At 39.3% G+C, this 24925-nt stretch overlaps 2 protein-coding genes across 2 annotated transcripts; both read left to right on the top strand.

Annotated features, from left to right (window-relative positions):
* The first annotated feature begins 4183 nt into the window (after window positions 1–4183).
* Window positions 4184–9145, top strand: LOC102699363. The gene is made up of 4 exons (XM_015842769.2): window positions 4184–4188; window positions 4282–4498; window positions 7602–8621; window positions 8701–9145. Exons 1-3 carry the CDS (start codon window positions 4184–4186, stop codon window positions 8601–8603), a joined length of 1224 nt encoding a protein of 407 aa, XP_015698255.1. The 3' UTR covers window positions 8604–8621; window positions 8701–9145.
* Window positions 9146–19668: 10523 nt separating this feature from the next.
* Window positions 19669–24925, top strand: LOC102722919 (serine carboxypeptidase 1). Its single transcript, XM_040529298.1, has 14 exons — window positions 19669–20036; window positions 20124–20269; window positions 21391–21467; window positions 21570–21692; window positions 21790–21892; window positions 21979–22016; window positions 22097–22198; window positions 22424–22504; window positions 22598–22834; window positions 23296–23361; window positions 23456–23577; window positions 24034–24147; window positions 24362–24407; window positions 24586–24925. Exons 1-14 carry the CDS (start codon window positions 19861–19863, stop codon window positions 24667–24669), a joined length of 1515 nt encoding a protein of 504 aa, XP_040385232.1. The 5' UTR covers window positions 19669–19860; the 3' UTR covers window positions 24670–24925.

Raw genomic sequence — 24925 nt, 5'->3', positions numbered from 1 at the left:
CCACCGGGCCATCCAGGCTAGCCCAGGCCAAGCATCGAGACGAAATGACCAGGCCACCTCCTGCCTTGCCTCCTGGGCTCCTAGCCCATCATATGAATATTAGTTACTCCCTCCATTTCATATTGTAAAATGATTGACTTTTTTTTCTTACAATGTTTAACCATTTTTCTTATTTAAAAATTATAGAAATATCATTTATTTTGCTTATGACTTATTTTTATTATCAAAATAACTTTAAGCACAACTTATCATTTTTTATATTTGTACTATATTTTTGAATATGACGAATGATCGAATGTCACAACTAAAAAAGTCAAACAACTTACATTATAAAACGGAGGGAGTACTAAATTATATGAATTAAATTTTGTTGGTATGTCTTTTGTAATAATTTTTGATTTAACAGAAACCCTCCTAGCCATTGGTGTATCCTCGAGATACGTGCAACTTATTAATTCATGTGCTTTTAGTGACCAATCTGTCTTTTCAATAATTTGACATGGCTCAAGGTGTGTAGGTAGGGGTGAAACGGTTCAGAATTTTTTCAGAATCCGGATCAGTTTTCGGATACGGAACCAATCGGTCGGAATTTTTTTGGAAATTTTCGGAAACGGTATTGGAATCGGAATTTATTTTTGGAAACGGATACGGTAAGCGTACTGTCCGGCGGAACGCGGAATCGGTCGGAAAATTTCCAGAAAAATTTTCGGAATTCCGAAATGTAACACCACATGAATTATTTTTGGGGCCCAGCCCAAATGACCAATCCGCCATGGCGGCCCAAAGTGGAGTGATGGCCGGCTGGCTGCCACCAGGCCCACCACCACCACTCGACCAGAACTGTCCAGGTGGGCGGCGGCTGACCGCATGTACGCACCCGAGCGACCAAGCATGCAGGTGGAGGGGGCTGCCGGCTGCCGCGGTGCCGTCCTGCGTCGCCGGCGTCGCCTCCCGCTTCCAGCCGTGCCGACTCACCGCCCGCATCCAGCCCCGCCGCCCCCTTCTACCCCTGTCGGCTGCCGCCCTCTGTCAGCCCCGGCGCCGGCGAGATCTCGCTCAGCACCTCCGCCCCGTAGCCTGTAGGTGACGGTCTCCGACGCCACCTCTACTCCATCCACCGGTGGTCGTCGCCAGCGCCGGCCACGGTACGCCTCCGGCCCCCGGCGCTGCCTCCAGCCGCCGAGGCCACGACGCCGCCGGCCCTTGGTAGTTTAGAATTTATGACGTGTTGTAGCTCTTGGTTACTTTAAGGGTATGATATATTGTTTTAGATAAGATCTTCATATTTATTTTGAGATATTTTTATATTTCGATAAATTTTCGATACCGTATTCATCCGCTTTCGTATTCGATATTGTCCGATTCCGATACCGCATCTGGGGTTTCTAGTTCCGGTTCCAAAATCAATATGGAAACGGAAATGATAGAGATGGTTTTCGTCCGTTTCTTAGCTGTTTTCATCCCTAGTGTGTACTTAGCATGAGATATATGCAACTTATTAATTCATATACTGTGTACTTAGCGTGAGAAGATTCAAAACATTTTCAATCCATAGAATATGGCACGAGTAAACTTTACAGTCCTGCTATTGTGTTAAGCATAACAATTAATTAATTAATTAATTAATTAATTAATACATTATCTAATAAGTTAACGAACTAATACACGCTGTGATATAACGACGGGTTCGTCCAAGCACACTCTAAGTTACCAACAAACACGACTAACAATCAATTAAGGAAAACTTTGATGGGGGCAGGAGCACTAAATGAAAGGCATCAATCGTCGCTTGTGTAATCCACAAGAAAATCACAAGAGCAAATGGTTGGAAAGATCACTCTCTAGATTTATTAGCACACAGCTAAACAAAAGGTGTTCATATTTCAAATTATCAAAAGTCCTCTAAATGGTAAAGCAAAAGGAGGTATCTATACTAGGAACATTCCTCCTAGCTGGGAACGAAAGATCTTGGGCGTTCGCTAGACATATACTATCTCAAAGGTCCCAATAAGTGAATTCCCGAGAAGACTTGCATGTTTGTTTAGCTTCTGATCAGTACTCAGTCAAAATGATGAGCCGTTTATTGTAGGTGAAACTAGACTTGATTATTGTCACGCCCAGAAATTTACACCAATTAAAAAACAATAGCATGTATAATCTCAGTCTAGGAATCAGCCCGAGTACACGCTATGACAAATTAATACACGGTTCCACGACTTAAAAACAATTAAAAACAATTGTCTATTGAAATACAGCGGAAAAAGAAACAACTAAAACTCTAACTAATCTTCAGCTTGGCGATGATGGCTCCACTCCACAGGCATTCTTGACAGCGGACTGAACCTCACTTCAAGCTTGGGAACAACCTTCTGACTCAGGCTCTGTCACTTGCTCTGGTGGGGGGAAAATTAAGCAAGGCTAAGTACAAACCATCGTACTCAACAAATAACACCCAATAGAGGAAGAATATTGAATGCAATAGGTATCAAGCATAGGCTAAGGTTAATTTGCACAAAAGCGGCAGTAATTTAGCAATAAAATAGACTAAATAAAAAGTAAAGTAAACATTTAAAATAATCAATCACTGTCCAACGTTACACCACGTTGCAATAGGCCCAAACCGTTATCTAGCATTACACCACACTACGACAGGGTCAACCCTCTGCCCAACATTACACCACGTTGCGACAGACCGAAACTACTACCAACGTTAAACCACATTGCGCAGAGTTAAACCAGTTTCAAAATTAGTCAGGTTATTAAAGATTCAAGTAATCCTAGCGAACTGTTAGTTCGCCCCATACCCGCGGGTACTATCATTTGAATAATTTTACTATGATCAGAGGTGTACAACTTTACCCATAAGACATGGCTCTCTAGCATGGTACCATGCCCCAACGTATCACTACGATATCTCGGTATGGAAACCATGATAAGACTTTTCACTTAACCCTCTCTAAACAATCACACCACACTTCAAGTTTCCCCCACTTCTTTACACCAAGTCAGACAGTCTCCTCTTATGCCTAGGTGAATCTGGAAATAATATAGGCCATCGTCTACCATGATTCCCATCCATACTCCATCACGCCCACCCTTGCCTGGGTACGTCGAATAGGGACAAGCTAGACTATAAGTCTCATCGTTGTCCACTCTGGCTTGTGGTTAGTACGTGTAAGGCTTTCAGGGTTTTCTGAGAACCGGTCTTTAATTGCCATGGGCGCGACTCTCAAAACCATGCACCCACAGCCCACCATAAGCAATATTTTAGTTGTACTTATGTTAACACCAAAATTTGGTAAATTTCCTTATTGGATTCGGATAAGGAAAGGTGCAATCGCCGATAGAAGTTTTATCTGAAAAGTTCGAATTCAATAGGGACTCGTGAAGACCAAGGCACGGCGGCGTAAATTTATCTATTAATTAGAGTTAGTTAGGATTTTTCTTTTATTTCTAAGAGTTAGAGTCTGATCGGGACTTGTTTGCTTCTTTTTATCTGTTAGGAGATTGTATCGTATTCAATTAGAGATAGAGTCCAAATAGAATCTGTTATTTTTTTTTATCTATTAGCAGTCATCTATTGTGTACGACATGGACTATTATCCACCCAAGGGTACAAATATGTATGTCCGGGGTCATTGTAAATCATCTAATTCTCAATACATAGATCAATTACTCTTTGCATCGCATGTTTACTTTAGCCTATCTATGTGGTGGAACAATTGTTATTCCCTATTTGTTTGAGACTATGTAATGTAATGTGATGCAATATTACTTGTGATGTTGCTATTTCTATTTCTATATCTATGCTTGTTCACGTTCGTGCTTATTGTGTGAAGCAAGGTGTAAGGGGGAGCTACCCTATGCATATATACATATCTTAACGGGGAGCTCGATCTTTACCTTGTGTCAAAATTTTATCAAATTTATTCATTTATCTCTTGAAAATCATATGGTTGTCATCAATCACCAAAAAGGGGAGATTAAAAGTGCATCTAGGCCCCTAATTTGTTTTTGTGATTAATGACAATTAAATGATGAGGACTAATGTGTTGTGTGAGAATGTGAAGGTACATCTGGTCTCATGAGAAAACTTGATGTTGCGCCACCCACGTTGCAAAGAGAAAAAATCGGTATATTCGTGTTGGCGTGTGTATTTATTTTGAATTTGAGTCAACTAGGAATGTCGTACTATAAAAAGGGGTGCGCAAATGAATTCTAGGAATGAATCCGGTGCTCGAAAATATTTTTGAAGTGGGTCTTTTGCTCTCTTTTCTAAAGTTATGCTGAATTTACGGAAGTTCCGAAGGAAGCTTCGGAAGTTTCGAAGAAAATCAATTTCGGTTCCGTAAGATTCACGGAAGTTCCGAGGAGAGCTTCGGAAGTTCCGAAGATAGCAGAATTCGGTTCTACAAGAATCACGGAAGTTCTAAAGGAAGCTTCAGAAGTTTCAAAGAAAATCGATTTCGGTACTATAAGATTCACGAAAGTTCCGAAGGTTGTAACCAGAACTTCTGAAGACTTGATATTTGGCAGTTAACTTTAAATTTACTAAGTGTTGGGAGCTGGTGTTTTGAACTGACCGGAAGTTCCGATGGTGTCTTCGGAAGTTCCGAAGAGAGCATTTTTTGCCCCAATGGGTAGAAATTGAGTGGGGGTATAAATACCTCCTCTCACCCCAAGCTAGGCTTGCTGCTCACATTGCTTAGTCTTTTGGCCCTTGGCTTGATTTCTTGAGATTCGCTTTGAGCCATGCTTTCTCACTTCCTCCTCTCCACGGATCTACATAATTTGGATTTTTTGTGTGAGAGTGGTTGTTTTGAGTGCTTGGTGTTGACTTTGTGAAAAATTTCCTGAGCACTAGATTCATTCCCAAGAACTCGTTGCAAGCTTGTTACTCTTGGTGGTTGAGGACACCTTGACGGTTAGGCGTCGTTTCTTGAGCCACCAAAGTTCTTGTGGTGCGCCGGGGAAACGTTTGTGGTTGGGTCTCGTCTCCGAAAGGGAAGAGACACCTCGAGTGAGGGGAAGTGCACGAGTGCAACCCCAAGGAAAGGGTTGTGGAAACCCAGCTCAAGTTTGAGCCACTTAGCCGAGAGTACAATCCCCTCAAGGATTTAAACTTTGGTAAAAAGCCTCCGTGCCTACTTGCGGTGAAATATCTCTAACTTGTGTTTTGACCTTTGCTTTTGGTTGCTGCGCGTACTCTAGTTGCTGATTGTCCAAAGCTTGGAGGTGAATTGGTTATTTGTGTTTTGGTTGGCTAGATCTAATCATTTCTGGTTCTAGATATAGTGTTGCCGAAAGTTCCGAAGATTAATGGAACTTCCGAAGGCCGGAAGTTTCGAAGCCCTGATCGGAACTTCCAAAATTTCAGCTTCCGCTTTTTAGGTTTAATTTTTAAATCGCCTATTCACCCCCTCTACACCGTGATATAATCTTTCACACCCCACCTGTCGGTTTCCCGGGAAAGGTAGACGAGGGGGAGAGGACTCAGGCGTGAGGTGGGCCGTGGCCTGGCGATCGGTCCACGAGAGGGAGAGAGCGAGAGAGAGAGGTAGGGTGCAAGTGAACCGGCTAGGAGAGAGAGGAGGGCGTGAGCTGGATGGAGAGAGGAGAGGGGAGGAGGGGAGATAGGTTGTCAGCCCAGCCAAAAGGGAGGGAAAGGGAAAGAGCTAATGAAATGGGAAAAAGGAAAAAGAAAGAAGCGAAAAAGAAAGAAGAAGAAGGAAGAAAGGGAAGGAAAAAAGGATGGAGGGAAAAAGGAAAAAAAGAAAAAAAAATAAAGTTACCTCCAATTTTACCGATTTTTATTAAGTTTATTTGAGCAATTTTTGTTCTCTGTAATTCCAATTTAAATCATGTTAATATTTTAAAGCGCTTTCAGGACATTTTAGAATATTTTGAATAGCTTCCAATTAATTTATTAAATTAAATTACACTGGGTTTTTTCCTAAACTTTAATTAATAAATTATTTTAATGTATTATTCAATTTATTTTTGGTTAGGATAAAACTTAGGGCGTGACAATTATCTTTCCAACCATATATATTATGTATGGAGAAAATTGACTGGTTAGCTCTCACGTTACTTGAAAGTTAGAGCAAGTGTTTGGAAACAATGGGCTCTAAAATCAACATGGTGTAAATGGTTGTCGTCTTCATCAAGTAGCTCGTCATCAATACTTAGCAGGTCTCAACGTCTCGTGCATGTGTAAACTAAGTAAAAGAGAAGTGCTTGATTTAGCTACTATGTAATTCTCGTCAATATTAAAATATATTTTAGCTAGGAGCGAATTATTTTGGTTTCTTTCCACGAGTACGCGTGATGGGTCCTTGGAATTGTATCTGTCCTCGTCACTGGTTGATGGTGGCACGGCCGCACGGGTCTCTCCTCAGATGATTGTCTTATGCGTTCAACATACGGGTGCTCGGGGCATATCCACTTCATGCAGGGTCTGCTCGACCAAGGCCAGCCTGCTAGCCACGTGACCCTGATCGGTGGGGCTCACTTTTCATGTCCTTTTTCTCCCTCCTATCGTCGCCGTTCGTGCTACCGTTTGCGTGCATGCCCGCTTGGCCACCTAGCATCGAATCCGCCAGCATCGTCGTCAACTGCTCTCTTTGCATGTCGCCGCCTGCATCCTCATTCTCGAGCTCTCGTGCACCTTATTTATCCTAAACAAGTTTATTTTTAGAATAATTATTGCATTGTAGTTTGGTTCAGCGAAAGATAAATCCACTTGAATTTGAAAAAGGAGCGAACATATGCATTGCGATTTGAAAAGAAAAAAGTATTATGTTCTTTGTAGCAAGCTATATTTTTTCGTTAATTAGCCATTACAAATATGCTAGTTTTAAAATATATTATTATTATTTTTCTAATTATAAGAATGTCATTATAATCTCAGAACAATTCGAAATATGCCATTATGTATCCTTTCAGTGTATTTTTGAAAAAACTTTGAACCATATTGCCCATATACTATTCACTGTATCCTTCCTAGGTGCAAAGGGCATTTTGGTCCAATTTTTTTATAATGGCATATTTTAAATAGTTCTGAAATTATAATGGTATTCTTACAATTAATCGAATAGTAATGATATATTTCAAAACAGCCAAAATTATAATGGCATGAATCTAATTAACCTTTTTTAAGCTCTTATTTATGCTTATAAATCAAAATTAAATTATCAATCTCAAATTTAGAGTAGACTGTGAGTTTTTTGTCGTAATTTATTTTTCTGCGTTTGCCTTTTTTAGTACAACGCAGACGCTCACAACACACGTACATCCTCCTCTAAGCACGCACGTAAACCCTACCCCTATGAGCATCTCCGAAACCTGGTCGGTATATATGGAGAGATTGACGAAGTCATCATAGACATATAGCCTACAACTAAAAGCACAAAGCCGTTAGAATTTTAAAAAAATCGCTCTAAACAGGAATCGAACCCAAAAACTCAAGTGCTACTGGGGACGTCTAGGGACGTTTGCTTTGATTTTACTGCGAATGTACAACCAAAACACTTCAGTGGTATGCTACTCGACCACGTGAGCACACAGACATTCCAGCCGGCAGGCCCGGCAGCTCCACCTAGCTTCACCTCATCCCCCTCTTTCTTCCGTACACGCTTCCAATACCTCCCACTCCGCCCATGGCCACACCGCCGCCGGTCATCCCGTGGCGCCCGGATCCCTCTCCCGCCGTCCTCCCCTGGCCCGACCTGCTCGCCGGGGCCGCCTCCGCCGCCCGCCGCCTCGTCGCCGCCCACTCCCGCCACTTCCTCGCCCTCTCCTCGCTCCTCCTCCTCCCGCTCTCCCTCCTCCTCCTCTCCCTCCCGCCGCCCTTCCTCCCCGCGCCCTTCTCCCCATCCGTCTCGCTCCGGTCCCCTCCGGGGAGGGCCCCCCTGCGCGGCGTGCCCCTCACGCTCCTCGCCCTCGCCGCCGCGGGTCTTTACCTCGCGGCCTTCGCCGCCGCCGCCGCCAGCGCGCACGCCGGGTTCTTCGGCCGCCCCGTCAGGCTGCTCGCGTCGCTCCTCTCCGTGCCGGCGTCCTTCCTCCGTCTCCTCCTCACGGCGCTCCCGGCCGCGCCGCTGCTGCTTCTCCCGCTCCTCCCGCTCCCCGTCCGGATTAGCGCCGCCCTCGCGGTTCTTGGCCTTCTCCTGCTAGTCCCCTTCTGGTCGCTCGCCGGCGCCGCCGCGGTGGTGGAGTCCAGCGCCGGGCCCTCCCCGCTCCGCCAGAGCTGCCGGCTGCTCTCCGGCGCGCGCCTCGCCGCACTCTGCGCGTTCTTGGTCTTCGCTGCCGGCATAGGGGTCACGCTCTGGGGATTCGGTGGGGTAGCATCACACACGTACGACGCCAGCTCTGGGTGGGCTGGCATGGCGCCGGCGGTGGTGAGGGCGGTGGTCGGCACGGCGGTGCTGGTGGTGCTGATGCTGTATGGGATGGTGACCAACGTGGTGCTCTACATGCACTGCCGTGCGCTTCATGGGGAGCTCACAGGGGAGATCTACAATGAATTCGCCAACTCGTACGTCTTCCTGCCGTTCGACGACGGCAAGGATCGGCATATAGTGTCAGTGGTCACCGCGTGGCCATGATTGTCGATTGCCGTGGTGGTGAGCTCCATGATTCTCAAGAACAGTTCTGACCGCATCCTGTATAACTGTGTGTTCATCTCTGTTCTTCTGTCCATAGGTGCCCTGCAATTGTGCAAATGGTAAGATCATATATTCTGCTATTAGTCTTATCCTTAAAATGTATATGGTGGTTGAGATTTATTTTCAGGTAACATAATATCTTTCAGATGTACACTGTTGTTTCAATATGCACTGAATAATAAAATAGTTCTTGTTCTATTTTCAAACAATGTGGATATAGATCAGGTTCATGTATAATAGTGGTGATTTTAGAGTTCATTTGAGACGAGATGCCAGAAAAGGCTCCAATCTTCTTATTGAATAGCCAATATATAGATTCTTTTTTTCTTCTTTACTGGTGGAGTGGCAGATGTGTAGTCTTGATAAAGGTTGTTTTACTCGGTGCATTTCTTACGCGCTTGTTTGGTAAACTAGAAAATGCCCTATTCCTGTTGCATACTGCTAGAAAAATATTAATTGTTTCAGTGCTAGGAATTAAGAAATCGGCCCATTTTTCCTTTTTTATTCTGTTGGATTTGTTGCTTGTATGTAATTCACAATGACATATATCAACTGTGAAGAAATGTTTTATTCTTTATTAGCTTCTTCACCTAGAAACTTGCCTACTGCAACCAGTTTTGATCGTGCCATGTACATAATTTTGTGTATTTATGTGCTCGTGCAGTTGTAAGCTCCATTTCTTATGCCCCTGTACATAAGAAATGTTGCCAGCAGTATTCTTTCCTTTGCTTGCTTCACCTAGAGACATGCATATTGCTATCTTTAGCAAGTACTCCCTATGTTCCATATTAGAATACTGCTTGCTTTATTCACCTAGAGACATGCATATTGCCATCCTTAGCAAGTACTCCCGCTGTTCCATATTATAGGAATTTTTGGACCTATCTAGATTTATTCATGAATCAATATATATGTTCTGCATATATGGGTGTAGTATTACTATCCATATGAATTTATGGAGGGTCAACAAATCTTATATTATGGAACGGAGTCATGGAGGTAATACAATTGTTCATTGTGTTTGTAAGTATTGACACTCTCCACTGTCTGTACAACAGGTATCCGGTGTCCACTATATCTCTGCCAGAAATGCCGAGATTCATGCTTTTGAAATATTTGCAAGGACTGAAACTATAAAACTCACTTTCTGCATCTTCTTTTTTAATTTGAAAAACCCTCAGTTCCTATAAGCACATTAATTCGTGCTTTTGTGCTTAACTATGGAAGATATTACGTTGTCAAGGAAGAAAGAATGATGTTTTCCTGTTAACCTTTAGCCTGTCTCGTGCCTCTGTCGCTCTGACTTTTCTTGAAAAACCACGGCTGTTTATTTACTAAAATTATTTGTCAGTTTCTCTTACATGAACTAGGGAGCTATGGAGGTGTCCATGGCCTCCCATCATGCAATTACATGTTTGATGCTTAAATGAATGTACTTTGTAGACGCAGTTCTTGTGATGTTAATGATACTTGACTGAAGTTCTTAATTAATCTGTAGAGAACATAAGTAAACATCACTCAAAGCTCTAGGTACCAGTTCTTTGCGCACCCTTTATGTTTACAATGATCCGGTTCATGTTACTTTTGTGGGAGCTCCTCTGCAAGAGAAAAAAAACATTCTTTTGGAAACCACAAGAAATCATATTTTATAGAGATAAGAGAATAGAAAGAAGAGCAGTGGGCTACTAATTTACAGCTAGCTGCAGCACGGGCCCTAAGACGTATTGTGTGTATGATATGCAGAACCATGTATTAAAGCTTTGTAGGTAACTATTGTATAAATTGACTATTATATTGACTATAGATAAATTGAAGCTATTACTACATTTGTCCTATAATAACTTTTTTTTCATTTTTCAGTTTTTTTATACAATGTGTTGACTCTTCGTCTTATTTGAAATTTTTTGCGATTAATATTTTTATTATTATTAGATGATAAAATATGGATAGCATTTTATACGTGACTATTTTTTCAAGTTTTTTACAAATTTTTTAAATAAGACGAATGGTCAAACGTTAGACACGGAAAAACGAAAAATGAAATTATTATGGCATGGAGGCAGTATTTACTTTTAGTTGATATAAACAGTTAAGAAAATGCGAGGTCTTGCAGTTTGTTCTAAGACCAGTTTTGGTCATTCCCTGTATATGATTCTGACCATGTGCTCATCTCCAGTTGTATGCTTCCTCCGTTTCACAATTTTTTTCTTCGAACAAAGGGTTTTGTTTCATTTTCTATTTCTTCATCATTATTGATACTTGCTGCTATTCCTATTTAACATTGATAACCTTTCCTTGCAAATATTTTTTTCAAAAACATGTGTTCTGCTGTATCAAATTGTGACCCTCGTCTTTTCACTTCTGCTTATGCCAACATACTCTTATATATATCTACCTTATCGAAATTTGTTAATACCATATGTATTTGGGATAAACAAACATGGATGGTACTCTCTTCGTTTTAAAATATATGTATTTCTGGGATTTGAATTTGATACCAAAATATAAGTATTCCTAACATTATTCACAGTATTACATGCTTCATCAGTCATCTTTTATCTAAAATTCTTTTCATGGTATATATGATAGCCTACCCTTCCACTCTAATTTATTTTTTATTTATTAAAAGACATCTTGATTTTTTTAATCTTAATCCGTCTAAATAAACTAAAAATGTTTATATTCTGGGATGGCGGGGTAGCTGACACTAGTGGTGAGTTGGTTCACGATGAGATGGCTACTCTTATTGCCAAGCCAGGTGCCTTGCCCAGTAGCAGACTGTCGTCTGGATGAAGCCTCATGGTGGTGCAAAAGGCATCCGACATTTGGGCCCAATTTCGCTCAACAAATGGTTTGGGGCTAGATAATGTTCTATCGTTGCGCTTTTACTTAATACCGTTAACTTTTAAATAACTATTTATTTTATTAAAAAATTATATAATTTGTATTATGCTATTTTTATTTAGGTAAAACACGAAGAAAAAAGACGATATTGTATCCTCTTCCAAAAAAATCACGAAGCTAAAGCAAAGAAGAATGCAGCCTCATCTCACGGCCTGCGGCCCCTGCCCGCCTTGCAGTGGTTGGCTACTTGGCTGCAGGCTGCTCCTTCCACTCTTAACTTCCATCTTGATTTTGAGTAAGTAAAAATCCATTTCCTTAATATTTCATTCTGATGCTATGCTCAAACGATTTTTGAATAAATAATATTTCAGTCCTATGCTACTGCTCAAATTATTTTTGAATGACCAACTCAATGCCTAATTGTAAACACATTATTGTAGGATGCTGTTCTATATTCTATCGTATTTAACTAAATTTGTATCCATAGATGTGATCGTGCTGTTCAATTTTATCAGTCACGTTAACTTGTGATGTTGTAGTTTGGATGGGAGTACCCCAAAAATTCCTCGTATGGAAAGTGCAAGCTTCTATGTTTTAGGCAAGCAATAAAAGTATAAATCAGTACTCTTTTTTTCATATTTGCTGCTCTTTGAGGCTTTGATCAATCGAGATCATAGTATTTAGCAGTAAACAAGGTTCGTCTTCTAGAGGATGTAGTACGCATGTATTACACTATATATTGGCTCATTAGTGGATCATGTGTGCAAGAAAAAATCACACAACATACAAAATTCAGACAAACACCGGTCCCCCACACGCCATATGTTTTATGTGATTTACGCTCCTAGAACAATGGCATGTTTAAGCAATTTGTAATAGAGTAACATACACGGGGAGTTCTTAAATTTGTGTCTATATATAATCTATATTTCTAAATGATGAAAAACTTTAAAATATAGGCTTATGTGATTAAACTTGTGTTGAAAGCGCTACATACTCTTCCTAGGGATTACTCGATAAACAAGGAAAAAAGTGAGTGAAGTATTGACCACGTCAGCGCTGAGTAGGCTTGTCGAAGAATATGTGGTGTTTTTGACCTAATACCTTTGTTTCTAACTTTGCCTAAATTCATCAGTTGATATATGTCTAGATCCATTAACATTCATATAAATCTAAACAAGGCTAGAAAGTCTTACATTATAAAATGGAGTGAGTAAATGATATACTTGAGCAAATTTGGGGACACACATGGATCTGCATTATTAAACTGACAAGTTAGATGACACAACAACACAAGTTTAACAATGGATAGTATGTTTTACTCTTCGTAATACTAGTGATTAAATTATCCTCACCGCACAAGAAACAATGTTGGTAGGCCACGACAAAACTCAACAAATTAACTTAGTTTTGATTTTGCAGATTTTGAATAAATTTTGTTGTTTAGATTTTATTTTTAATCTGTAAGAACATATATAAAAAATTAATAGTACTTGTAAACTAATCTTAATTGTTAATAAGTCACTTATTTGTGCTTAATTTCACTTAAAAGAGGAGAGGGTGATAGTTACATGCATGGCCGTCAATAATACCGGCACAAGGCCAACACCAGAACTCCTTCCCCGTGATCTCCCCGGCAAAGAAACTAAAAAGCCTAAAATCACAATCAAATCAAATTTTCTTCCGTTCTCCTTGGCCTCAAAGTCAAAGCCTTGGGCAATACGTACATTGAGTCGGTCCCAATCAACATGTATTTAACTATGTTCGGAGTAATTGATATGGACTGTCTCCTAGGGTACGTACAACAGTGCATGTAACTAAATAGACAACTTGTATAATAGATTATCTATTTAGATGTCTCTACCATATTTAATACTTTATTTTTTATGTTTCTATTTGTTGCATGGTAACCAATGCCTAAAGTATTTCTCTAGAAAAAGTTTGCATGCAACATAGGAGCACGTGCCCAACCAGTAGACGAACGAAGAGACGGTAATCCAGTTTTTCTTTAGTTAATAATGCCACGCAGGATTACTAATCTGATGTGGACGTATATAGATAGTTGTTGTCTCACTGTTGCACATGCCCTAATTAAATTAATTTGGTTTTTTTCCTGCATGCCTCTGTTCATCCCTCATAATCCGAACTACTAAGGCCCGTTCGGGAGTGAAGGGGTAAATTAACTTACCCAGCGTGGAAAACAGAATAATAGATTAGTACATAATTAATTAATTATTAATTATTAAAAAAATATGAAATAGATTAATATAATTTTTTAAAATAAATTTCCTATAGAAAATTTTTGTAACAACCGTTTTGCAATTTGGTAAATATGCACGCGAAAAACGAGGAAGATAAGTTATGTTAAGGCTGCAGCCGAACGCGGCCTAAATGACATTACACATAAATCGCTGCAATAAATTTGGTGATGTATATGTCACCATTAGTTCTGTCATGTACATGTTTTCTTTCCAAGAGTCTTGTTAATTAATTATGCAGTATATGATGACTTTTGAGTCCTCAGCAAGTACAAATTAATTGGACGTACCACAAAAAAGAACTTACAATTTTGCCCTTGACAAATGCCATGAGTAACCTCAATGAGGTTAAAAATTACAAGATGGTCCTCTTCTTCTTTGGATGGCATGGAACATTAGCAAATTGCAGAGGTCTATGTCATTCCATCTGTACATGTATCCGAGTTAATAGTTATAGCCAGTGAAGTGACACACACCAAGGTCACTACATCCAATAAAATATAAAGTACTACCTTGATGTTTGACTTTTTTAGTTGCAACGTTTGACCATTCGTCTTATTTAAAATCTAGTATAAATATAAAAAATGACAAATCGTGCTTAAAGTTTTTAATAATAAAGTAAGTCACAAAGAAAATAAATAATATTTCCATAATTTTTTGAATAAAAAAATGACAAACATTGCAATAAAAAAGTTAAATATCTTACATTATGAAACGGAGAGAAATATATATATATATATATATATATATATATATATATATATATATATATATATATATATTATGTGATTGTCGTAGACATAGCCGTAGACCTAAATTAATCGCTTCGCATGATGGTAACGGATACTGTTGATAGCCGCCCCACTATCGCCCCACTATTTCAATGTGAATAATGCAATCCAATCCTTTTTATTTTTTTTGTTTGTTTGCTTTGAAGCAAAAAAATTTCCTTATCAGTTAGTCTCGCCGATATGTCATTCACGACTAGTGGTTTTGGCCAAACATCAACAGGTTGAGAAAAGACATGTTCCAAGGTATATCATTATTAGGCCTTGTTTAATAAGTTCTCAAAATATTTTTCCAAAAACATCACATCGAATTTTTGGACACCTAAATAAAGCATTAAATATAGATAAACCAAAAAACTAATTGCACAGTTATGGAAGAAATCTTGAGACGAATCTTTTAAGCTTAATTAATCCATGATTAGCTATAAGTGCTACAGTAACCAACATGTGCTAATGATGAATTAATTAGGCTTAAAAGATTCGTCTCGTGGTTTCTAGGCTAGCCGTGAAATTCGTTTTTTCATTCATGTCCGAAAACTCCTTCCAACATCCGGTCAAACTTTTGATACGATGTTTTTGCAAAAAAAAATTAGTAACTAAACACCACCTTAGTATATGTTTAACTACCGACCCATGCATGGTTAATGGTGTTTGGCCAATCGTCAACAATGAAAAGAAAGAAATACCGCGTTAGGTACAAATTTTATGTTTTAATTGTAGCAGTGCTACCTTCGTCCTCTATTTGGTAATGTAAGGCTTTTTAGAATTATTTAGATTTATACGAATACTGATGAACCTAAACTTATATATAAAAAATATATATTAATAGATATGAATCTAAGCAATTAAAATGCCTTACGATATGAAACGAAGGGAGTATAGGCAAAGTTTTTCTTACCAACAAAAAGGAATCTTGAGAGTTGGATATAGTTTTCTTACTCCTTTCACAAATCACAACTACTGGCCCAAAGGCCCCATTATTTCCAAACTAATAAGAGTATACACTCCATCTATATCAGTTACCACACTTTTTAATAGCGTATTTGGTGCGAAAGTTTTCTATATAAAAATTTCTTTAAGAACTCAAATAAATCTAGATGTAATTTTTAATATTTAATTCTTAATTAAACATATGTTAATCACATTTCTCGTTTTATGGTAGGCTAATAGGCTAATTGGAAAAGCTGAAAAGAACACAACCAGAATCACTTGTATTTGGTATGAGAGGTACTCCCACCGTTTCTGAGGTTTTAGTTTATTTAGATTTACGAGTCAATCAATATGTTTTATATATGTGTCTATATTCGTCAGCAATCCCATAAATTTAATTAGTGAGGATCAAACCATATTATAATACGAGATGGTGATAATGATAATATTGAATTCTCTATTAAAAAATCTGTCTCGATGTGCGTCATATATTTTAATTAACTGTGACTGTAAGAATATGCCTTTCAGAATAGCTTGAAAGTCAATGTAATTGTAAAACACTAGCGAGCCACAACCAGGAACAGGAGAAAAAAAAATTCCAAACATATAAACATACTCTGCACATGCTCCTCAACCGTAAGGCCCCATTGGAAAAAAAAAAGATAAATGGAGGAATTTTAGAAATCGAGCCCTGTAGGACTTTTTTTTTTCTCAATGACATTTTGGAACAATGGAGTGGGCATTGTTTCCTTTGGAATAGCTCGGTGTACGTAGATTTTTGAAGAATACTTGAATACTTAAGGGCTTATTTGGTATAGATTCCCTTCCTTGATTCTGAGTAAAATCACTAAATCTCATCTAAACGGAGAAAATTTGGTTCAGATTCATAGCCGATTCTCATCCTTGATTCTTATCATGGGATTCAGCCTCTTGAAAGAATTCTTTGACATCTATTAATTTTCTGTATTTTCTTTCTATCTATCTAAACGGTCATGTATGTATTTTTTTCCGTATTTTGTAATTCTTTGTTTTGAATATGGATCCTTACTATGATCCAAGAGCGGAATGGGCATTCCTCTATGACCTTCAAGCACACAAGGAATTACTCCCTCCATATGTTTATACATGACATCGTTGACCTTTAGATTTACGTTTGATCATTCATTTTATTCAAAATTTATATCCAAATATACAAAAATATAGTTTCTATAATAATAAATCATATTATAATAAAATAATTAATAATTATATAAGACGAATGGTCAAACGTAGACCTAAAAGTTAACGACGTTATATAAAAAAATATGGAGGGAGTAATTCCTGACAATGTTCCGAACACACCTGATTCCACATACTGTAGTCATATATGTAAAACATACTCCAAACTAGTAAATATATTCCAAACACATCCATAGATCATAAATTTTGTCCGCAGCTACAATTAATAAGACACACCCTAGATTGGCAAAAACATGTTCAGAACATGTCAATGGGCGGTTTGGATGGGGCTAGGCTCACCATCCCTATGCAGCAGGCAGTCCAAATCCCTCTTCTGTTTTGAAGCCAAATTGTCCTTACCATGTCTCGCCAAAATTTCACTAGCGCCAAATGGTCTGCCCCAAACGTCAACAGAGAAAAGAGAGTGCCAAAAACAATTGCATTCTTACAAAAATAAAATATATAGCTGTAAAACATTCTGTAGTATAGTTTTTTTTGTGAAACCTTCAACTATAAATATAGTATAATTGGAGGATAATTATATCGTTACTCTAAGTACTCTAGAGTAATTATATATTTTTTGAAACACAGTACAAACATAGAGGTGCTCAGAATGTGCACACACTCACCCTTATGAGTATGTCCGAAGATAGACCGATCATATTTTGAGATTGACGAATTCACCACTAGGGACTAACTATGTCGTCTACCACTGAAAAAATAGTTGTAAATACGAGCACCCGTATCAAATTTGATACGTAGAAAATGATCCGATAGCTACCAATTTGAATGTTAGTAATCCCGTAAAATAATGGATTATAGTAGTGTTGGAGCATGGAGGATGTTTTTCTCATCAAAACTGTTGATTGCAAACAGTTTTTCTCGTCACCGGCTATAGGGCCCGTTCCTAAAATGCAACGCTGTACTTCCTCCAAAGTAGTGTTTGATTAAAAGATTCATTTTAGTCAATTTAGTGGTCAAATTTTGAATGGTTTAGAATCTATTTTGGAGTACTTGATTGGCTACGGCATGATTGAACCGGCGAGAATAATGAGAATGGTACCAAATTTGAATCATATAAATATTATACTTTGGCACAGATGTATGAGTACTATTCTTCTTTTTGTTTTAGTTGTGGAAAATATTAGATGAGAGAGAAATATATGATCTGTTGAATATTACAGTGATTTTCATGGGTGTATTTATACTGTACAGGAGATAGAAACTTGGAGTACTAATATTCTATCGTATATCTTTAGAATTTTATCTTTATGTCTAGAGTTTCTATTGGACTCTGTTATCAATAACCTTATGATCTATATCTCTAATTTCCCCCTCAGTCGTAACGGGAGCGAAGTGAAAGTTTGCGACTGGATCTAAAATCTCATGTTTCCACCATCTTCTCTTCTTTGTTTCTCCATCATCAATTGCATCTCTGATCAATAGTCCTCCACTTTGGTGACTGTGTCCCCTGCTGTGTCGTCTCGGTCCTCTACTTTGGTGACTGCATCTCCTTCTGTGTCATCCCTTGTCTCTCTCCTCTATTCCCTCCCGTAGTCATACCGAGAATGTTATGGATGATAGCGATGACAGGACGCTTTTGACTGGAGTTATCGATGACAATTTGTTATAATTTCCGTTGAGGTAGCCGATCGATCATGTGATAGCCGTGGTCGTGGTAGACATGGTAGTTGATGTAGCCGTATATAGCCGAAGGCGAAAAAAAATGAAGACGATTTGCGGTCATAGATAAGACACGTTGTAGATGTCAGAGAATGCTATTGGAAGCGTCTTTACATATATTAGAGAATTATCTTGCAGATGTCAGAGAACGTTATTGACGTCAGATCACCAATTTTTGGTTGAACTCTGTAGGCCGTGTAGGAGGTTATCACCATATTGATGCTAGGTTGATACAGTCATTGCCCGTCGTAGATGACGCAGTCAATGCCGTCGTCGATGAAGCGTCATGCAGTGATTTTTGTCAGAGTACGCGAGATGAATGCCTATCGTTTTGGACGAAGCAGCGTCATGTTGTTCTCATGTTTTGATGTAAACCATCGGCGGTGTTACTTCAATGCATGTTGATGGCGGACGTGGAGACTTGGTGAAGGCGTCCACCGCTTGATGTAGTACTTGCTTGTTGGTTGATCGATGTCATCGCACCTCTGCTTTTATCATTAGAATTTGGAAATTTTGTAGCGAGAAGAAACTAATTTAATCTAATATATAGATGATATACGGTGGCTAAAAAGAAATTGGTCTAAAACTAATTATCAGAGAAAATCTAATCTATGAATAATCTTTGGTGTTAGATAGCTAATTGAAAGAAAAAAAAAACGATAGATGCATGCTCTCTACCGCGTGGTAAAAAAGAATTTGAAGTTGGATAGCTGGCGTCCTCGCCGGCTTGCTGTTGGCAGGAACATTTGGTTCGATTTGCTCACCGACGGAGAGCTGCCGCCGGCGTGGCTACATTGACTTTGAATGAGAGAAAAATCTATTGTTGTACATTGTACTGATCTTCCTGGGCATCCATAGGAGATAGAAACTTAGAGTATAAGATAAATATTCTATCGTATCTATCTAAAATTTTATCTTTATTTCTAGAGTTTTTATTGGACTCTGTTATTTTTAACCTTATACATCTATATCTACGTTACTGTTAATTAATTATTCGATTATGGTAGAAAAAACACCATACTTAGTGCTAACAATAATCGTCAATACATAATTCCTCGCCAAATCTAGCCAAAAAAAGCAAGTGTTGTCCTCCACACCCGCGTCAGGTGCAACCGTGCAAAGAACCCAAAAAAAAAACTATTTACAGCCAGCAAATTAGAAGATAATTTTGCCCGAATTCGGTTGCGAAACAAACAAAATTTCGCCAAATTGGGTCTCCCACCACCAAAGAAACCGGTAATGAAAGCACAAATAAATAGACCGAGAAGGAAGAAGAAAAAAGAAATATCTCTTCACCGAGACAACGCAAGACCGCCGGTGTCGCCGTCGCCGTCGTCGTCGTCTCCACTCGCGTGCGCCTCTCAATCTCACCGTGCCTTCGACGCCGGCTCTCCCTATCTCTCCTTCCTATCCGTGCTGCTTGCCCCCACCCACCACGCTCTCCACCGGCGCTGCTGCGCGCACGAGCGAGCGACAATGATGGTGAGACGACGCGGCTGCTGCGCACCGTCCGCCGTCGTCCTCGGCATGGCCGCCGCGGCCGGCCTCCTCCTCCTCCTCGCCTGCGGCAGCGACGCGGCGCCGCAGGGGGCGCTCGTGACGAGCGTCCCAGGCTTCGACGGCGGCGCCCTCCCGTCCAAGCACTACGCCGGGTAAGTACGTACGCTACGCTACGCCGCGCCTTGCTGCTGCTGCTGCTAACATCGTCGGCGGCGGCGGTGGTGGTGCACCGTGCACAGGTACGTGACGGTGGACGAGCAGCACGGGCGGAGCCTGTTCTACTACCTGGTGGAGTCGGAGCGCGACCCGGTGAAGGACCCCGTCGTGCTGTGGCTCAACGGCGGGCCCGGCTGCTCCAGCTTCGACGGCTTCGTCTACGAGCACGGTGCGTATCTCCTCCCTCTCCCTCTCCCTCCTCTCCGGCCTGCCCCCCGCTGCTTCGCTTCTGTCTGCACCCTCGCCGGACTCTCACGGCGACGCGGCAGCCGGCGGCTCGCCGGGGGGCGGTGGTGGGCCCCACCACGCAGTTTTTCTAATTATTATATTCCCTTTAGCTTTTCTTTTTCTTCCCCACCACAAATGGGAACCCGTCGAGTAAAAGCAGCAGTGTAGCTGAGACTTTTTGGGGGTTGGGACGTTTGAGCTTCTATTTTCTATTTTTTTTTTTGGTTGCCAAATGAAAACAAAAAGGAATGTCTCATCTGTTTTACGGTCAAGTCTGCACTGCATACGGCAGCAGACGGCAATTGCGTGCAAGTGACTGTATTTTTTTATCATTTGATAGGTGATATGACGGTAGGAATCGACTGATTTCGGGAATTTTGTCGAATGGCTAAAATTTCATGGGAATGGCGGCATATTTATAATTTCATGGGAATGGCGGCATATTTATAGACGAGAAATAATTTATAAATAAAATTTGTATATATGTATTCTTAGCGATGAAAAAACCAAGGTAAAAAAATAAACTACGATAAAAGAACAAACAACAAAATCTACTTTAAGCTAAGCTTGAGATAGAAATTTAAATTTTGGCTTATAAGTAAAAGCAAAAGCAAAAAGATTGGATGCACATGTCATACCATTTTCTTCTAAGTTTCAAAATATTAGTATTTTTAGGATTCAAATTTGCACCAAAATATAGATATTTCTATGTTGATTCTCATGATTTACCTTATTCCAATGATTTTACAACCAATCGGAAGTTTGGAAAGAAATTCTAAGCAATTTAAAATTTGTCCACTGAATTTACTAAAAAAAATTGTTGACTAATTTTATTATCTGCTAAATAATATAAAAATACTTATATTTTAGAACAGTCTTAATGAATCATATAGTGGTGTTCATCTCTGAACCATCTGCATTTAAAGAATTTCAATGCTGCAAGAAGTGTGTTTACTGGAATTTCTGTTGAAACTCCAGCCTCCCTAGAAGGACACAGCTATTGATTGTTCGTTTTGACAAAATTGATGATTGTGTGCCAATCCACATGTGCTGTGCTTTCAGGACCATTCAACTTTGAGTCAGGGGGGTCAGCTGGGAGCCTACCAAAGCTCCATCTCAATCCCTATAGCTGGTCCAAGGTTGGCCACTTTCCATGCATAATTAGCAGAAATTTCTTGTTGTTGTTGTTGTTGTTGTTGTCTGAATGGGATTGGTGATATTTTTGTTTTGTGGCTCATAAGGTATCAAGTGTGATATACTTGGACTCCCCTGCTGGTGTGGGGCTGTCATACTCAAAGAATACTTCAGATTATGTTACTGGTGATCTCAAGACTGCTGCAGATTCACATAATTTTCTTCTGAAGGTATTTATGCCTGCTCTGTAAAATGTTAGCATGGTAAAAATAAAATGATTTGCTGGTACAAGATAGGTGAGTTTTGTTACTTGTATCTTGTGAGCAGTGGTTTCAGCTGTACCCTGAGTTCCAGAGCAATCCATTTTACATAACTGGGGAGTCATATGCTGGGGTTTATGTTCCTACTCTTTCACATGAAGTTGTCAAAGGTATTATTATCTTTCGCATTTTTGCTCGCCTTTGAAACAATTAACACTCAACTTATGTTCCTATTTTTTGACGAATTGTTCTGCAGGAATACACGATGGAGTGAAGCCAGCAATAAACTTCAAGGTTACATATTATTGATCAATGAAATTTCCTATTAGCAGGTCTGTGGCCTGACATATATTTCACTTGTATTCGAATGTCAGGGCTACATGGTCGGAAATGGTGTTTGCGACACTGTTTTTGATGGTAATGCACTTGTGCCATTTGCCCATGGAATGGGACTGATTTCAGATGATATATACCAGGCAAGTATTATTCAGACTGAAAGCACAATTTTAGGATAATTTGCCCCACACACGTGAGAAAGAATTGTACTACCATTTTTTTTTCATAAGCTACGGATATTTGTTCATGTTCCATTAATCTTTGGGAGATCACTGTTATGTACTTCTGCGCACAATTTCAAATAGAAGCTAAGTTGAAATATTCGGCTGAGTTAAACACTACAACTCCATGTATTCAAAATGCAGGAAGCAAGTACTGCATGCCATGGAAATTACTGGAATGCTACCAGTGCTAAATGCGAAACAGCAGTGTCAAAAGTTGATACGGTAAATCAATCACTGCATTACTTCTCTGATTGAAGATCCATCCAATCAGCTGTATGTCCTCCTTCACGATGTATATAACTTGTTCTTGTGCAGTTAATCAGTGGCCTAAACATCTATGACATTCTTGAGCCATGCTACCACAGCACAGGCGTCAAAGAATTGATCCCAGCAAACAGCAGACTGCCTAAAAGCTTCCAGCATCTTGGTACCACTGACAAGCCTCTTCCTGTAAGAACCAGGATGCTTGGGCGTGCTTGGCCTCTGAGAGCTCCTGTCAGAGAGGGGCGTGTGCCATCCTGGCAGGAGCTTGCCAGTGGAGTTCCTTGCATGGTAAGTGCAATATTTACCATTTCTCAAGTAAGTCACGAAAAGAAATGATATTTCCATAATTTTTTGAATAAGACAAATGATCAAACATTGCAAGCAAAAAAGTTAAACATCTTTCATTATAAAACAGAGGGAGTAATATCCAGTCACTCTGTCTCCAGCATTTCCTTCGTGTGAGTCAACAAATAATACAATTACTGCACATTCTGGTGGTACAACTGATGTTGCTGGAGATCACAAAACAATTTAGAAATACTTCAACAAATGATACAGTTACTGTGCATTTTGGTAATATGACCATTCGATATTTATGATCGATTACTACTCTGTTTCAAATTCCCATGGATAAACTTCTAGCAGATCTGAGTTACATACTTTTTTTTTGTCATTTACAAAAGAATTTCTGGAAGAAATGCCTCATGAATTCTGAATAAATGACCTCCACTGGTTTGCCTGACCTGCAGAGTGATGAAGTTGCAACAGCATGGCTGAACAACGACGACGTCAGAGCAGCAATCCATGCCCAACCAGTACGAGAATCATTTAGTGATGCCCCAGATTTAATTAGATGGAATATTAAAAATACTTTCATCTCATTACTTTCATTTATTATGCTGATAATAGGTAAGTGCAATCGGCTCATGGGTTATATGCACGGGTGTATTGGATTTCCACCATGATGCTGGAAGTATGATTAGTTACCACAAGAATCTTACAGGCCAAGGTTACCGTGCTTTCATATACAGGTGAGGCATGTGCTACAAAAGGATGTTTTCTTGTCCTGCTGGTTGGTTACAGACTTACACTGTACCACATTTGTTCTAAAATATAAATATTTATGGAAATCAGATTTTGTACCGGAATATAAACATTTGTCGCTGATTTTTTCGTGATTGAATGGCTAAAAACAATCTTTAGATAACCTTAGTAGTTAGTACTTACTCCCTCCCATTTTATTTGTAAGACGTTGGTTAGTTTAAAATACATTCATGTATGAAGGGAGTACTAAACAAGCTAAAAATGCTTATATTTTAGAATGAAGAGGAGTAACTTAATTTCTGCCAAATATCATATGGCGTTACAAAAAATAGCTTCTTTAAGGCAGAGAAAACAAAACTTATGCTAGATTTTATTTCAATGTGTTGATATAAATTAAAGTGTGTTTCCAATAGTCATGATATTTTGTTTTGTATTTTGTACAGTGGGGATCATGATATGTGTGTACCTTATACCGGGAGTGAAGCATGGACCAAATCTTTGGGCTATGGAGTTGTTGACTCATGGAGACCGTGGCACTTCAATGGCCAAGTTTCTGGGTAAACAATTGTCCCCAAATTTTATTATTTGCATTCCTCAGAGTAAATTTACTCAACAGCTGCTACCGTCTTGCTGTTTATAAACTGAAACTTAAAAATAAAGGAAGAATTTTTCTAATTGTTTTTTCACAAACTCAAACAATTTATACTATGTTCATCAGAACAGGGAACAAGAAAATGCAGTCTACTTATATTATTTTCTACAACTTCTCAGGTACACCCAAGGATATGAACATGGTCTCACCTTTGCTACCATTAAGGTCAGTATACATTTCTAACCAGAGCATAACAATTAAGATGAAATGAACATAATTCCCACTCAAATAAAAAGAGAACACCATATATTTCAATTACTATGAGTGCAACATTCAAACACAAGAAATCTAAAATATTGAGGTTGAATTGCATTAACTCTTTTCCCCCATTTTTTTTTTGCAGGGTGCTGGACACACTGTTCCTGAATACAAACCACAAGAATCATTGGCTTTCTATAGCCGTTGGCTTGCTGGTTCTAAATTGTAAATGCTTGTGAATCCAAGCTCCAATAATGGGAAGCATACTTCTCCATACAGCCATGAATCAAACAAAGGTTGTTGATACAAAAAGAAGACAAACTACACACCAAATTAGACAGCCACATTCATTTCAAAATAGCTGATGCCAACCACATGTTGTATATTCTTTTATGCAAACAATAGATCTTTCAGCTTGATTTGTGGAAGCTTAGTGCTGTAACTTAAAATTGTCAATCCTTTTTTCTGATGTTTCAGATTCCCAA

The sequence above is a fragment of the Oryza brachyantha genome, chromosome 12, assembly GCF_000231095.2.
Source record: "Oryza brachyantha chromosome 12, ObraRS2, whole genome shotgun sequence".
Classification (NCBI taxonomy): Eukaryota; Viridiplantae; Streptophyta; class Magnoliopsida; order Poales; family Poaceae; genus Oryza; species Oryza brachyantha.
The sequence above is the reverse complement of the archived record's forward strand: the minus strand, read 5'-3'. Positions and strand labels throughout refer to the sequence as shown.

What these genes read in the sequence shown, in the direction of transcription:
- LOC102699363 (XM_015842769.2), top strand. An exon ending in GATTCACGAAAGTTCCGAAG is followed by an intron (nt 4,499 to 7,601) that starts GTTGTAACCAGA and finishes AGCTCCACCTAG; the next exon opens with CTTCACCTCATCCCCCTCTT.
- LOC102722919 (XM_040529298.1), top strand. Translation starts at nt 19,861, where the DNA reads ATGATGGTGAGACGACGCGGCTGCTGCGCACCGTCCGCCGTCGTCCTC. An exon ending in CAGCAATCCATGCCCAACCA is followed by an intron (nt 23,362 to 23,455) that starts GTACGAGAATCA and finishes TGCTGATAATAG; the next exon opens with GTAAGTGCAATCGGCTCATG. An exon ending in TACCGTGCTTTCATATACAG is followed by an intron (nt 23,578 to 24,033) that starts GTGAGGCATGTG and finishes TATTTTGTACAG; the next exon opens with TGGGGATCATGATATGTGTG.